Here is a 14,786-nt window from a genome sequence, read left to right as displayed (position 1 = left end):
TACAATACTTAAGGATTGTTACGAGTTATTTACGGAAAATTCCGTGGATAATCGTCAGAAGATTTTTGATATTTCAAATAATGCGCATCACCTTTCACGGATGTTTTAGAAAGTTTGCGAGTTGCGAGTTGCGTGGATACAAGCTAGCTATTTACCGATGCTTGCGATGAACTCCGAGTTGTCAACCTGTAAGGACTCGTTAGAAAAAAATCGTGTATGTGAAGGGACATACAAGATTGACACACTTCTCTATGTGTTATATATAACCAGATTTTTCGTCTTTCCTTAGGACTACTGTTTTATATCAATAATGAGACTTTCGACTATATTCGTATTGATTTAGACAGAAATTAATGACATTTTTTTTCTTTCTCAACCATACCTTATCATATGGTTCAAATACCCTAAAGCAATATGCATTTTTAGTTAGTTGATCAATGAAATTACAATTATAAACGTTGTTGCTGTAGCTATATTCTTTGATGTGAAGTGTAATTGTAAATCATATTTGCAACAAAATTATCAAACACCACCACGGGCTAAGTGAATAACATCAAATATGCAGTAAAATGTGAAATTGGAGTGAGTAATTATTCAAACTTGCGAGACAATATGTGTACACCAGTAAGCTTTGAAACAACTTTACATTTTTATTGTAATTATGTATTCTAATCTTTAAAATTATGTGCTTATTTCAAGATATTCATATGCGTCAAATAACTTTTATATATATATATCAATGAAACAACAAATGTTGGTAATTTGAAAACCAAGAAATTTTACTTTCAAAAAATAATAAAACCCTTTCGGAAAACTCTTCACCGTTAAAAGAGTTCAACAATGAGCAAAACCCATACAGTATAGTTATCTATAAAAGTCATATTACAATAGAAAAAAACGAGAGAAAAAACCCAACTGAAAGTTACAACTATTGAAATTCTATCTCGCGAAAGACTGAAACTAGTATAGAATGTGACTGTTTAGTGCTTTACCCTCATTCACCTTTTCTTTATTAACAAGCGAGTTATATTAATAATAATGGAGTAGCACATTTTCAGTGCAAAACGACTGATCTTGGAAGATTGAATGGTAAAAGGCGGACTGTGTACACAGTAACTAAATTGTAATCTGGTGTTATTGTTAACACTTTAACCCCCCACACAAAATACAAATAGATAAACAAATAATAAGAAAAAAATGGAAAACGGCAGCAAAGATCTTTACTATTTCCATTCACCATTTATATGATAAAATAATTTACCCTTCTCATGTGGTACATAATACTACATACACATTTAACTCTAATTTTATTTTCTTTTTTACTCTTTTCATATATACACAAAAATGAATTTACAACTATATTTATTGTTATAAAGAAATAGATAGTCAAATGAATTTCTAACATTACTGTATGTTTGTTCGATGTGTTGTATTTGTTGTAATTCTTGAAAATAATAAAAACAAAAACAAAAAATATGATAAATTAAGTGACGTTACAATTTTATGATCATGTCCTAAATGGCCGTACGAAGGAACCTGCAAAGAAAATTAAATTCTTATTTTTCATTTAATCCTTGAACTTTTGTTAAAAGGGGTCATACGAAAAATTAATGTCATCAAATGATTTAAAATATATAAAACATGGCTCAAATTGTGTAATGAATATTTCATTATAAAAATAACTACATTATCATTAAGAATGATGTTTAATATTGGAAAACAAGCGAATAAACTCTTTTTTGCAAAATTCCTCTCCTAAAGTCTTTTTTTTTTTAAGTATACAAGCCTGGTTTGGTTTTGATAATACTCTTTATCTATATGCCTTTTTGTGTTTCTTTAATACATACTAGTATGACACGATTCTGTGCTTATACATCACGTCATTGTGTTATTGTGTTATGGTAAATGTTTGCATATTTGTTTGTTTTTTACAATGATTAAAATAAAAACGTAATGTTGATGGCTGTAACCCCATTTTTTTCATTTTTACCTATTATGTCTGTTTGTTTTATTCACACATCATTATCAATACAATGGATTTTTTTGCAGCTTTCGTGCAAGTGAAAGGTTTGGCTAGCTATAAAGCCAGGGTTAACCCCTATTTTCTACATAAGAAAACGCCTGTACCAAATCAGGAATATGACAGTTGTTGACCATTCGTTTGATGTGTTTGAGCTACGGACTTTCCGCTTCGACTTTTCCTCGGAGTTTAGTATTTTTTTGTAATTTTACCTTTTAAAGTTTTATTTCGCTGACATGGTTGAATATTGATTTTGGTAAAACCAGTTTGAGAATGAATTATTTCACAACGTATTGATGAAGGATATCTGTCGAAATATGGATTAAATAATTGTCTTTACGATTCCCTTTATTTGATTTTGATGTTGCTACGTACAATTTTCAAGCGTAAACTGTATTTGTGACAACTTTACATAAGATATTTTCCATTGAATAACATGTGGTTAAACAGGATTAAAATCATAATTTACATTCACGTGCTTGCATTTCCTATCATGATTTTCTTGATAGAGGGTTGCTGCTCACAAGGAAGCTATTAAACCAAGAGTTCCAAATAGTGAAGTTGAAATCATCCCTTCGTAAATTTTACGGACGCCATCACGAATTGGTTGACCGTTATGGAATAACCGTTTCACAAATGATATCGGATATGTTCCTTACGTCGTAACTACAACCCCCTTCCCTTTCATGAATGTGACCTACCGAATTAGACTATTTACCGGATTTTTTTATCACATAAGCAACACGACGGGTGCCACATGTGGAGCAGGATCTGCTTACCCTTCCGGAGCACCTGAGATCACCCCTAGTTTTTTGGTGGGTTCGTGTTGTTTATTCTTTAGTTTTCTATGTTGTGTCATGTGTGCTGTTGTTTGTTTGTCTTTTTCATTTTTAGCCATGGCGTTGTCAGTTTGTTTTAGATTTATGAGTTTGACTGTCCCTTTGGTATCTTTCGTCCCTCTTTTATATCTATTTTGTCTCAAATTTGGCCACAACACTGTTAGATCTTTGCAATATTCTGTTCTTTCTTCATCGGGATTTGAACCCCTGATTATGTAAAAAAAAAACTGTGTGCAGACCCTACTCCACTAGACCAACTACGATATATAAAAATGTAGATATCTTTAGTCGAGTATTGCCATTTGCTTTATCTCGTCGGCTATATCTAGAGTTATTATCCAGTTCATTATGTATAGTGGTGAGTAGGTGGTGTCCATTTATATCAGATATGTTTTGTCTGTCGTAAAAGATGATAATATTACTTCCCATTCCGTTACATCCATTTTGATTTTATTATAATACGTCTAAACATGTGAAAACTTTATGACATTCAGCATCGTATAACCGTCTCCAAGTGATGCAAATAATATAAGATTGCAACTAAAGAAAGATATTCACTTGCTAGTATCTTTTCTTCTTTTTACATATTTAAATGAATATATGTAATATATGTTATTCTGCAATCTGTTGTCCCTTTCTATATTTTTATTGATATACGTTTATGTTTTGAATTTCCATGGAGAATTCAAAACGGAAAGTCCCTTATCAAATGGCAAAATTAAAAGCTCAAGCACTTCAAACGAATGTATAACAACTGTCTTATTCCGAATTAGGCACATAATGTCATTTCTTAAATATATGGATATAGTTAAGAATAATGTAACCATTTAAATTCAGTCAGTTAATGTGAACACTTTAAATTAATAATGGAAATGTGGAATATGTCAAAGAGACAAGAACTCGACTAAAGGACAGAAAACAGTTACATTTTCATCGAAGTTCATTTTGTTTGCGATTTTACTTTTATGAAAATGGCAACTCCAGTTCAAACAAATAAATAAATCTGGTATGTTTTTATGTTGTACAACATACATTTATCTATCATTCAGTTAAAATATATTTACAGTGACCAACTTGACACATTTAAATACAATGCTTACTTCAGTTTTTGTTTTAAGTCACTGCAATCTCGATGTATTTTCGTGATGGTATATAATAGTTGTTGTCCATTCGATTTGATGTGTTTTGTCATTTGATTTTGCCATGATTAGGGACTTTCAGATTTGATTTTCCTCTGAGTTCAGTATTTTTGTGATTTTCCTTTTTCAGTTTACTAATGAAATTCTGTGGAATTACAAAATAACGTCAAAACGGTATTCAATCTCTATAGTTCCTCTTTTACTTGTCAAAGAGACAACAACTCGACCAAAGGGCAGAACACATTTATTCGGAGTTTAGTATTTTTGTGAATTTCTTTTATGGAAATGGCAACTCCAGTTCCCTCTTTTTTTCTTAAAGCAATGTTACATTTGAAATCAATCTTTAGAATTATGGGAATATTTTTTGAATAAATTATTGATAATACTAATAAGAAGACCTTCCGGATATCCTTAAATGCATATTCACAAACCTAGGCTCTCAAATAATATTTCAATTATTTGTTTTTTTTCTTGAACTTCTTTATATTAAAAACCAAACGTATGCATGTTAATTGAATACTCAAATGAAAATACAAGATATAGTTATATCTTCGACGGTACCAATTTTACAGGGTATCACCAGCCCATTAGTCAGTCCTTCTGCTGACGGACAAAAGTCTTTGTGAATGCAAAACTCATAAAGTATGGATAGAAGTCCATAAAATGTTAAACTTATTTTTTTGGGGGAAAATTTTTTCAAAACCACTTGGAAAAATTTAGTTGTTTTTGCCAAAAAACCCAACCAAACCCACAATTCGAGAAAAATACTTTTTGCAATTGATATCAATTCAAACTGTTATCTAGAGCGAATAACTGGCTATTAATGTATACCTATTGTCATAAATTGTTTTATTAAAAAATGTGAGTGTGGAGGTAGGGTTGTGCATAAAAACCGCCGTATTTGTGAAAAATATTACAAATTTTGAGAAACTACTCTTAATGCTAAGATTGATGTCTAGGACTGCATTCCTTAAAATAAAATAAACGAATACAAACCGAACCACATGTTGGCTGTAGTATTTAAGTCTGTATTTAAAAGAGCTATAATTATTATGGATGTTATTGTTATGGATCGTAGCATGAAGAATGACATTTCTTACTAAGCACAAGATGCCATACCTTATAATCTCGCCTTATGAACAGATTATCAATATCGTTAAGATTTATGAATCATTAACAGTAATATATTACGTTGTGTTGTCTTGTTTAAATTTAATATATGTATTTTTAAAGCAAGCAAAGGCTTCACGTCTCATGTCTATAAAAACATAAATATATTTAGACTGAAAAAGAATGCATAGATATAATATGATGAGAGTAGAGACAGATAGAATAGTTCAAAGAGAAAAAAATGTGCGTAAATATATTTGAGTGCGTAGCATTCTAAGTAGAAGCATTGGACATGTCTTGTATAAGAAGATTAAAAGCCCTTGCACACAATTGATAATTATTTGAGATTTTTAAGAATTTCTATCTCTGTAAACTCAAAAGAAATATCGCTGTGGTTTTCCTCTCTTTAAATAATGTAATCAAAGTTAAATTTTACATCTAATCAACAATTTAAAAAATAATCTACATACCTGAATCTTCAAAGGGAACACATTAATAAATTGTGCAACTTCATTATTTTTGTTTTATATTATACTAATTGATTATATTGATTTCGCACCTGTTTGTCCCTTCGGGACGTCTCTTGTCAAACATCATATTTAAACTCATTGGGACGTTTCAGTAACACCTCAAATCGATGTCAGAAAAACAGCGTTAAATCAATACAACTATAAGGTAATTTTACTGTTTCTGGTATTCATATAACCATTTAGTTGTTTGCTTCAATGGCCATTTAAAATAAATGCCATTGATTCCAACATCATTTACGGTGTTTGAAAATCAAACGAAAGAAACGATTTTTCATAGGTATATTTTGAAACAATTCACATATCTCTATGACATCCAGAATTATTCAATAATAGTCTTAAATACCTTTACAATATATATCATCAACGTATACTTAAAAACGGAACATTGTTTGTGAATAAATGGAGACATGGGGTAAACATCAATATAAAACAGCAACAGCACCGATCATCAAAATAATTCTTATATACAATTAATTCTAGGGATTTCCACGCTTTTCTTGGTAACCTTTATTTGAATCTTCTTAACCGATTTATGAGATATTTAAATTGGTTCTCTAGTGTTATCTAAATTTACAGTATTCAACATTTTATAAGTGTTTGTTGTATATGTCAAGCTCTAAATCATCTGTATAAAGGGTTACAAGTTTAACAGGAACAACGAGCTGCCACAACAACCAATTTCCCAACAAATGAATATCGAGATTCTGGTAGGAAGCCGAGTAATACATATATAGATTGGTTTAACTTTTTTTTTCAAATTCTTACGATGAATTATTTTGAACAAACGTAGACCACGAAACTTGGAACCCTAGGCTTTTGTGTGTATGATTGTAATATTTAGGTAGGTCGTTGTGTGTCAACCGTCACCTTTTTAAACAATACTGATAAAAACATATGTCAGTACATGAGCATCAGATGAGAAGACAAACGTACCAATCAAAGGGAATATGAGTGTTTTATTTACCAATACTAGATTTGTATTTTCAAAATGATGAATTAATCATTTGTCATTCTTTTTTAATCATTTTTTTTTGAGTCGATATTTAAAGACCATATCACATGCCACAGGTGCAAAATATACCAAAGAGTGAAAATATAATTTCAACAGAAAAATCTCAAAAATGATGGAACACCACTGAGCTAGCTGGATCGTATGTTACTTTGAATTAGGACATTAACTTTATTTTTAATTTTTAGTATTTTTTAGTTCCTCTCATTGAAACTTATTCTTAAAAGCTGAAGTTGAACATGATTATTTTTACATACAAATCAGAAGCCTATGAACTTATTTATAGTCTTATATGTTTTTTTAGTTTTAGTTCATTTTTAAAAATGTTTTGGCGTTTAGTATGACGTTTATTTCACTGAACTAGTGCACATTTTTATTCAGGGATCATGCTGAGGCACACCTTCCGGTGCGGAATTTTCTCGCTGCATTGAAGACCAATTGGTGGCCTTCAGCTATTATCTGCTGTTTGGTCGGGAAGTTATTCATTGACATATTCCCCATTTCCCATGTTATATTAAAATTTTAAAACCAAAAGTTTCACAATGTAAAATCAATTATTTGATATTGTAATAAGTTTTGTGAAATTTTTTAAAAGTTTGATTGTGGTAACTAAATTAACCAATCTATAATTAAAATAGTCAAGTTACAAAAAATTTAGGTCGATATCGATGATGAATGTTAAATAATTAAAATAATATTAATGAAACTATCCATGTAAATTTAATTGTGTTTTGAAAGTATTATAAATCGATATTTTTTGGTACACTGGACGTGTATTGAAGTGATTATCTGCAGTCCGAAATGATTAATATGAGACTGAACAATATATGTACAAAACCATTATTTATACTTCATCTCCTTCTTTTTATACACCCTAACTGAAAGAAAATAAAGTCTGCTTGTAGAAAGCAATACTAGTTCACCTTAAACAATTTAAGGACAAATGTAGTCCAGTATTTGGTGGAAGAATAAGAAAGAGTATTTCAATAAATCGAAACAAATAGGTTTATAACTCCATGTGGAATCACAAAATATTCATTTCATTTATTTTTTTTCAAGAAATGTAGCGAAGGGTGGCATGCAAACATTAAACTGTGTCCTTTAAAAGTTATTTTTTGTTAGAAGGTATATTTTTCACAAACAAAAACTGTTTTTTCAATAGATAAAATCGTTGCTAAATGTAAAATCACAAAAATACTAAACTCCTAGGAAAATTCCCTTATCAAATGGCAAAATCAAAATCTCAAACACATGAAACGAATGTATAACAACTGTAAAGTTAATGTGTTTTAGTAACACACTGCTTTAAGGGCATACAATACCGGAAGATTGGCGGTTCTAACGTCGTCAACGTAAAATAATATTTTCAATTACGTCAAACAGTGAAATATCGACAAAAAAAATGCATTTTACGACTGATTTTTATCATTCAAACTGATTTACATTGTAAACGTGTTCAAGGACCACGTTTTTAAAATGACATTTAGCTTGATTATTCATGAAGATAATTTGTGTCAATTTTCATTAACAAATCACCGATGAAATAGTTTCATATCAAATAAATATACAGCCTGAAATTCTATTTTTTGATACTTAATCATGAAGATGTGATAAAAATGAAAAATTTCCAAAGAAACTTTGATTATACAAATAAACTTCTTTATACGATCTAGTGTGCCTTGAGAGCATATAGATAATACCCTTAATATATATTTAGAATAAGAATATATTTGCATTGAGATATCAAAGCAACGCTAGCATCCCTTCAACAAAGATTCTTAAAAATTCACCTCATTTTGCAATAAAATAGATTATTTCTCCCTTCAATTTAGCAGACACCTTTCGATGTTTCAATGACTAAGACCAAACGTTTTGCATGTGTCTGTAATGAAACTGTACAAAAGTTTAACTAGCAATTGACTTGATTTTGATGAAGTGGTAAATAGAGACCTACACTAGTTTACCGATGTTCATATTTATTGAATACCTTAAAAAGTTGAAAAAAAGGTTACAAGGAAAAACTGAGAGAAAAGCATGAACTTCGTTAGACCCATACCTGGTGCGTCGACAGGGCATTCGTTTCCTGCTATGCCTTCAGCACCTGTATATTGGATTAAGAAGTTGTGGAATTTTTTTTTTTCGAAAATAATAGGTACCATTAGAGTTGTCTATCTTTGAGTACATTCTACTGTTAGATTAGTTTTAAAATACAAGTTAATTGCTAGAAGTAAACTCATTTTCTCATGCTTTGTTAAAATGAAAAAGAAAATTGAAATAGTAAGAAATGAATGTCGGCCATTGGTGTAGAAATAACGAGAAATTCGGAGGAAACTTTTGGTGATGAGCAAAATTAAGCAAGCAATGTCTTTCTATAATATTATTTTACGTTTACGAAACGTAGAATACCAAAATAAAGCTGCGGCACATTATGTGTTTTTCGGATTTATTCAGAATCAATAGTTGTTGAATATTCCGAATTTCAATTTTTGATTTTTATTGTTGTTTAATAGTAAAACTTAAAACCCCAAAAGCTATCATCATCGCCTATGCTAATAATTACTTCCATATAAACCTGTAAACGTTCAAAAAACAAATAAAGGTTAAGCCTTTTTAATAACTATAAAAATATGGAAATATGAGAAATTGATTTAGTTTAACTGAAATACAATACATTGAATTGTGCTGTTGCTCTGGGACGTATTATGTATGGAGAACTTATCAAGTAAATCATTAAATACGCACCTACTTTTTAATTAGTAATTCTCTCTTGTTTGAAAGGTATTCTGGTATAAAATATACCGGAATCATTTGAATGAATAACAACTTTAAAATCATATTTAAATTAACAATCTTCAGTATTACCACCGATTAAGTATCATCCTTAGTCACGAGCAACACGAAGGGTGCGGCTATCGAAACAGAATCTGCTTATCATTCAGGAGCACCTGCGATTTACTTTTGTGTTGGTTGGGTTCGGTCGTGTTGCTCCGTCTTTAGTTCATATGTAGTGTTTTGTGGACAATAACTGTCTTTTCGTCGAGTTTTTTTGGCAATGTACTATATTTGTTCTACGATTGTTTTCAATTGTTACTTAGGAATCTTCTGCCTTTTTTCCTTGCCTCAGATCTTGTTGTAGACAACAGACATTCTTACACATCTTTCATTTGTAGACTTATAGAGTCTGACTGAAACCAGGGCTCATTCGGCGGTTATAATGAAGATATTAATAATAATCCGTTCAAAGTACCAAAATAAATATATGAAATGTTACTCACCTTCCGTCATGATGTTTTGTGTTAATGTGAACTGAAATAAAAAAAAGTAGGTTAATGAGATATTGTATTTTATCATCTTAATTCGAATATTTGCATACTCTTCCGGAGCACACGAAATCCCTCCTCCGGTTTCCTCGGGATTCGTGTTGCTCAGTCTTAGTTTTCTATGTTGTGTTGTTTGTCATTTTGTTGTTTTTCGTTTTCTGCCATGATTTCGACATATGAGTTTAAAAATGCCTATGTATTTTCCACCCCTTTTTTGCTAACCAGTTGTGAATCTATATTGCCACAACAAAAGATCAAGGAGATGTGTTTTGTTTTTAAAATAAAACCCTTGCTATGGACGAAATGCCAAACGTTTGACATTAAAATATTCTCAAAATATCTACAACATAATAAATGCTAAAAATTAGTCCGATTAAGGTAAAATTGTTAAACAATTTATAAATCATTAAATATGTCTTGATGCTAATGGTAATACCATTCTGCTGCTATTTTGATTTTGTATATAAATACAAGAAGATGTGGTATGAATGCCAATGCGACAACTCTACATTCAAATCACAATTTGTAAAAGTAAACCATTATAGCTCAAAGTACGGATATCCACAAGGAGTCTTGGCTCACATAGAACAGTAAGCTATAAAGAGCCTCCAAAATTCTAGTGTAAAACCATTCAAACAGAAAAACCAACGGTCTTATCTATAAAAAACAAAAACCAAGAACGATTAACATTTATGAACCACGTCAACAAACGACAACCACTGAACATCAGGTTTACTGACTTTGGACAGGTTCAAACAAATGCAGCGGGTTTAAATGTTTTAGTAGGTATCATCTTTCATCCTTACATGAAACAATAGTGTAACATCACAACATAAAGACATAAAAAATATCTATTGAAGTGGCTTAACTCAATCAAAAGACACAAACAAGTGAACATATACTGAATGAATAAATCTGATCCATGACACAAAGTAAATCCACAATAAAAAAAAATAAGGTGTGAGATGTCTAACACTATCATAAAGACAGCCATAACCTTATAACCTTGGACAAAATGCCACCAAATAAAATAATGTACATAGGTAAATGAAAATATTTGTTTTATAAAGAATACAGTCATATACAAAAGAGAAAATTTATAGTTATACAAAACATCTATCAAAGCTAACTGAATTTAAGAATAAGGAGACGAGATAAAACATTAGACAAGTAAACATCAAATAACAAAAAAAAAAACTAGTATCTCAATTGTTTGTAAAACAATTGAAAGGTCTTTCCTGTAAAAGTGATGTTTTTCGTATTGTACTTTGTACGACCTTTCGTTTGATATACGACAAGCAAACCTTCTGAAACTTTTCGCTTTTTACACTTAATGACCTCATCCGCCTACATTTTTGAGATCAGAATTATGATATATGGAACAGAGTAGATGAGCTTTCACTTGATATGCGACAACACCATGTTCTAGAAAGTTTGATTTTTGCACTAAATTACCCTATCCAACTAATTTTTGGAGGTCGGGAATTTGATATTTCAAATGTACACATCATGACCTTTCATTTGATATACAACAAGCCTACCTTAAAAGAACATTTATTTTTTGCACTCAATGACCCCATCCAACCCATGTTTGGGAAACGTCAATTTGAAATTTGAAATGTACGCTTTATGTTCTTTCATTTGATATGCGACAACCTTACCATCTGAGAAAATTGGGATGAAAAGGAGGTTTAAAATTTTCATTTTTAAGTAGACTTTATTAAGACCTTCAATTTGATATATCAGATGACCCCATTTGACAAAGTGCAAATAATGATGCAATATCGACTATATAAATAGAAGTTATGAAACTTAAAAAGTCAATGCAAAACTTGAAAATTTCAAATTGATTTTTTGGTGTTTTTTTTCCGTGGAATGTTTTTGGTATTTGGTCAAACATATAACTATGTCAACTTCTTCAATTTCTAAAACATTTTAAGTGGTAAGCTCTTGATGATTCAGAAATACATGCCTCCGCTCACAAAACTTAAAACTGCATTATCTCTAAAACGACAATAGATATCTCAAATCTGTTAAAAGATAAATGATCTACAGTTGAAGGACAACATTATAGAAAAAGAATTGGAACAATTTCAAAGTTCACCAAGGTCACAATTAATCATCAAATATATGATGCAATACAAAACTTGAGAACCGGAAGTCGTAGAGACATGGGACTATCACCATTCAACTCAGGACCACTTGACCTTTCAAATATCACAAGGTCAAGGTCATAGTATAATGTGAAGGTCAAGGTGAAATTTCATCATGACCTGACATTGACCTCTAATTGAAGGTCTTCAACTACTGATCATCTTTGCAGTTTATAGTAGGTTGATACCTATTACCTTTAAAAAGATATACACACAATACTATACTTTTAAGAATCATCCCGTCGTAACTTTTGAACAGACAGTCGGACATTTTTGGGCTTATTATATAAAATGTAGAGCTTGTCCAGAGGAACATTTTATACGCTGTATGTATGCAGCAAAGTCTTATCGTTTTCCTAATATGTAAGTTTGAAATTGCAGCGTAAATTTTTTTTGCACTCTGTGACCTTTGACCTTGGGTGCAAATTAAAGGTCACATGAACTTAAGATTATTGGTGTAGGTCCCAAGTCTCAACGACTTCTGGTTCTCGAAATACAATTTTTCTAAAATTATGTACAATTTTTCAAGGGGAATAACTCCTTTTAAGGGTTAATAACAAAATGATTGTACATGTTCATTAACATTGCCATCTGTTCCTGTACATGTTGCCGTTTTCAAATCGATTCTATCTCTTATACTTTTTGAGAAAAATGCAAAGGAAAGAAATTGTTTCAAGGGGATATAACTCTCATAGGGGATGATGAAATCCTATTCAGCCTCACATGGTAATACATCATGATGAGATCTACATTATGTCCATTTAAGGTCATGATATCTTTAAAACCAACGAGGGGGGGCCATGTTGAAAAAAATCAATAAAAGGGAGATAACTCCTCAAGGGGATGATGCAATCCTTAACAGGGTCATTTGGTAATACATCTTGGTAAGGTCTAGCGATGGTCCATATTTGGTCATAATAACTTCAACAGAAACAAGACGCGGGCATGTCAAACAAATGTTGGAAGAAAAAAAAGAAAAAGAAAAAGAAACTAGTATCTCAATTGTTTGTAAAACAATTGAAAGGTCTTTCCTGTACAAATGATGTTTTCATATTGTGCTTTGTACGACCTTTCGTTTGATATACGACAAGGATACCTTCTGAAACTTTTGCTTTTTACACTTAATGACCCCATCCGCCTACATTTTCGAGATCGGAATTATGATATATGTAACATAGAGTAGATGAGATCTCATTTGATATGTGACAACGCCATGTTTTAGAAAGTTTGATTTTTGCACTTAATAACCCTATCCAACTAATTTTTGGAGGTCGGAAATTTGATATTTCAAATGTGCACATCATGACCTTTCATTTGATATACAACAACCCTATCGTAAAAGAAAATTTATTTTTTGCACTCAATGACCCCATCCAACCAATTTTTGGGGGACGTCAATTTGAAATTTGAAATGTACGCTTTATGTTCTTTCATTTGATATGCGACAACCTTACCATCTGAGAAATTTGAATGTTTGCACTAAATGACCCCACCCTTCCCCCTGGGATGAAAAGGGGGTTTAAAATTTTCATTTTTAAGTAGAGTTTATTAAGACCTTCAATTTGATATATCAGATGACCCCATTTGACAAAGTACAAATAATGATGCAATATCAACTATATAAATAGAAGTTATGAAACTTACAAAGTCAATGCAAAACTTTAAAATTTCAAATTGAATTTTTGGTGTTTTTTTCCATGGAATCTTTTGGTATTTGGTCAAACATATAACTATGTTAATCTCTTCAATTTCTAAAACATTTTAAGTGGTAAGCTCTTGTTGATTCAGAAATACATGCCTCCGCTCGCAAAACTTCAAACTGCATTATCTCTAAAACGACAATAGATATCTCAAAACTGTTAAATGATCAATGATCTACAGTTGAAGGACAACATTATAGAAAAAGAATTGGGACAATTTCAAAGTTCACCAAGGTCACAATTAATCATCAAATATATGATGCAATACAAAACTTGAGAACCGGAAGTTGTAGAGACATAGAACTATCACCATTCAACTCAGGACCACTTGACCTTTCAAATATCACAAGGTCAAGGTCATAGTATAATGTGAAGGTCAAGGTGAAATTTCATCATGACCTGACATTGATCTCAAATTGAAGGTCTTGAACTACTGATCATCTTTGCAGTTTATAGTAGGTTGATATCTGTTACCTTTAAAAAGATATACACATAATACTATACTTTTAAGAATCATCCCGTCGTAACTTTTGAACAGACAGTCGGACTCTTTTGAGCGCAGTGTATAAAATGTAGAGCTCGTCGAGAGGAACATTTTATACGCTGTAAGTATGCAGCAAACTCTTATCGTTTTCTTAATATGAAAGCTTGAAATTGCAGCGTAATTTTTTTTTGCACTCAGTGACCTTTGACCTTGGGTGCAAATTAAAGGTCACATAAACTTAAGATTATTGGTGTAGGTCCCAAGTCTTTACGACTTCCGGTTCTCGAGATACAAATTTTCAAAAATTGTGTATATTTTTTCAAGGGAAATAACTCCTTATAAGGGTTAACAACAAAATAATTGTATATGTCATTTAACATTGCCGTCTGGTCTTGTACATGTTGCCGTTTTCAAATGGATTCTATCTTGAATACTTTTTGAGAAAAATGTAAAAGAAAGAAATTGCTTCAAGGGGACATAAC

The 14,786-nt window shown here is 31.2% G+C and overlaps 1 protein-coding gene across 2 annotated transcripts in view; it reads right to left on the bottom strand.

The window, feature by feature from the left end:
• LOC143064466 (uncharacterized) overlaps positions 1–14,786 on the bottom strand; it is a 50,476-nt gene that overhangs the window by 16,956 nt on the left and 18,734 nt on the right. Inside the window, exon 2 of one of the 2 annotated variants that reach the window (XM_076237303.1) lies at positions 9,923–9,953. In XM_076237303.1, coding sequence (XP_076093418.1) covers positions 9,923–9,932 — 10 coding nt within the window. In that variant the 5' untranslated portion in view covers positions 9,933–9,953. Of the gene's footprint in view, positions 1–5,578; positions 5,608–9,922; positions 9,954–14,786 lie in introns of those variants that run through there. The other variant, XM_076237304.1, reaches the window with a different exon arrangement.

This window comes from Mytilus galloprovincialis, chromosome 2 (genome assembly GCF_965363235.1).
Source record: "Mytilus galloprovincialis chromosome 2, xbMytGall1.hap1.1, whole genome shotgun sequence".
NCBI classification, from domain to species: Eukaryota; Metazoa; Mollusca; class Bivalvia; order Mytilida; family Mytilidae; genus Mytilus; species Mytilus galloprovincialis.
This window is presented reverse-complemented; position numbering and strand designations above follow the sequence as displayed.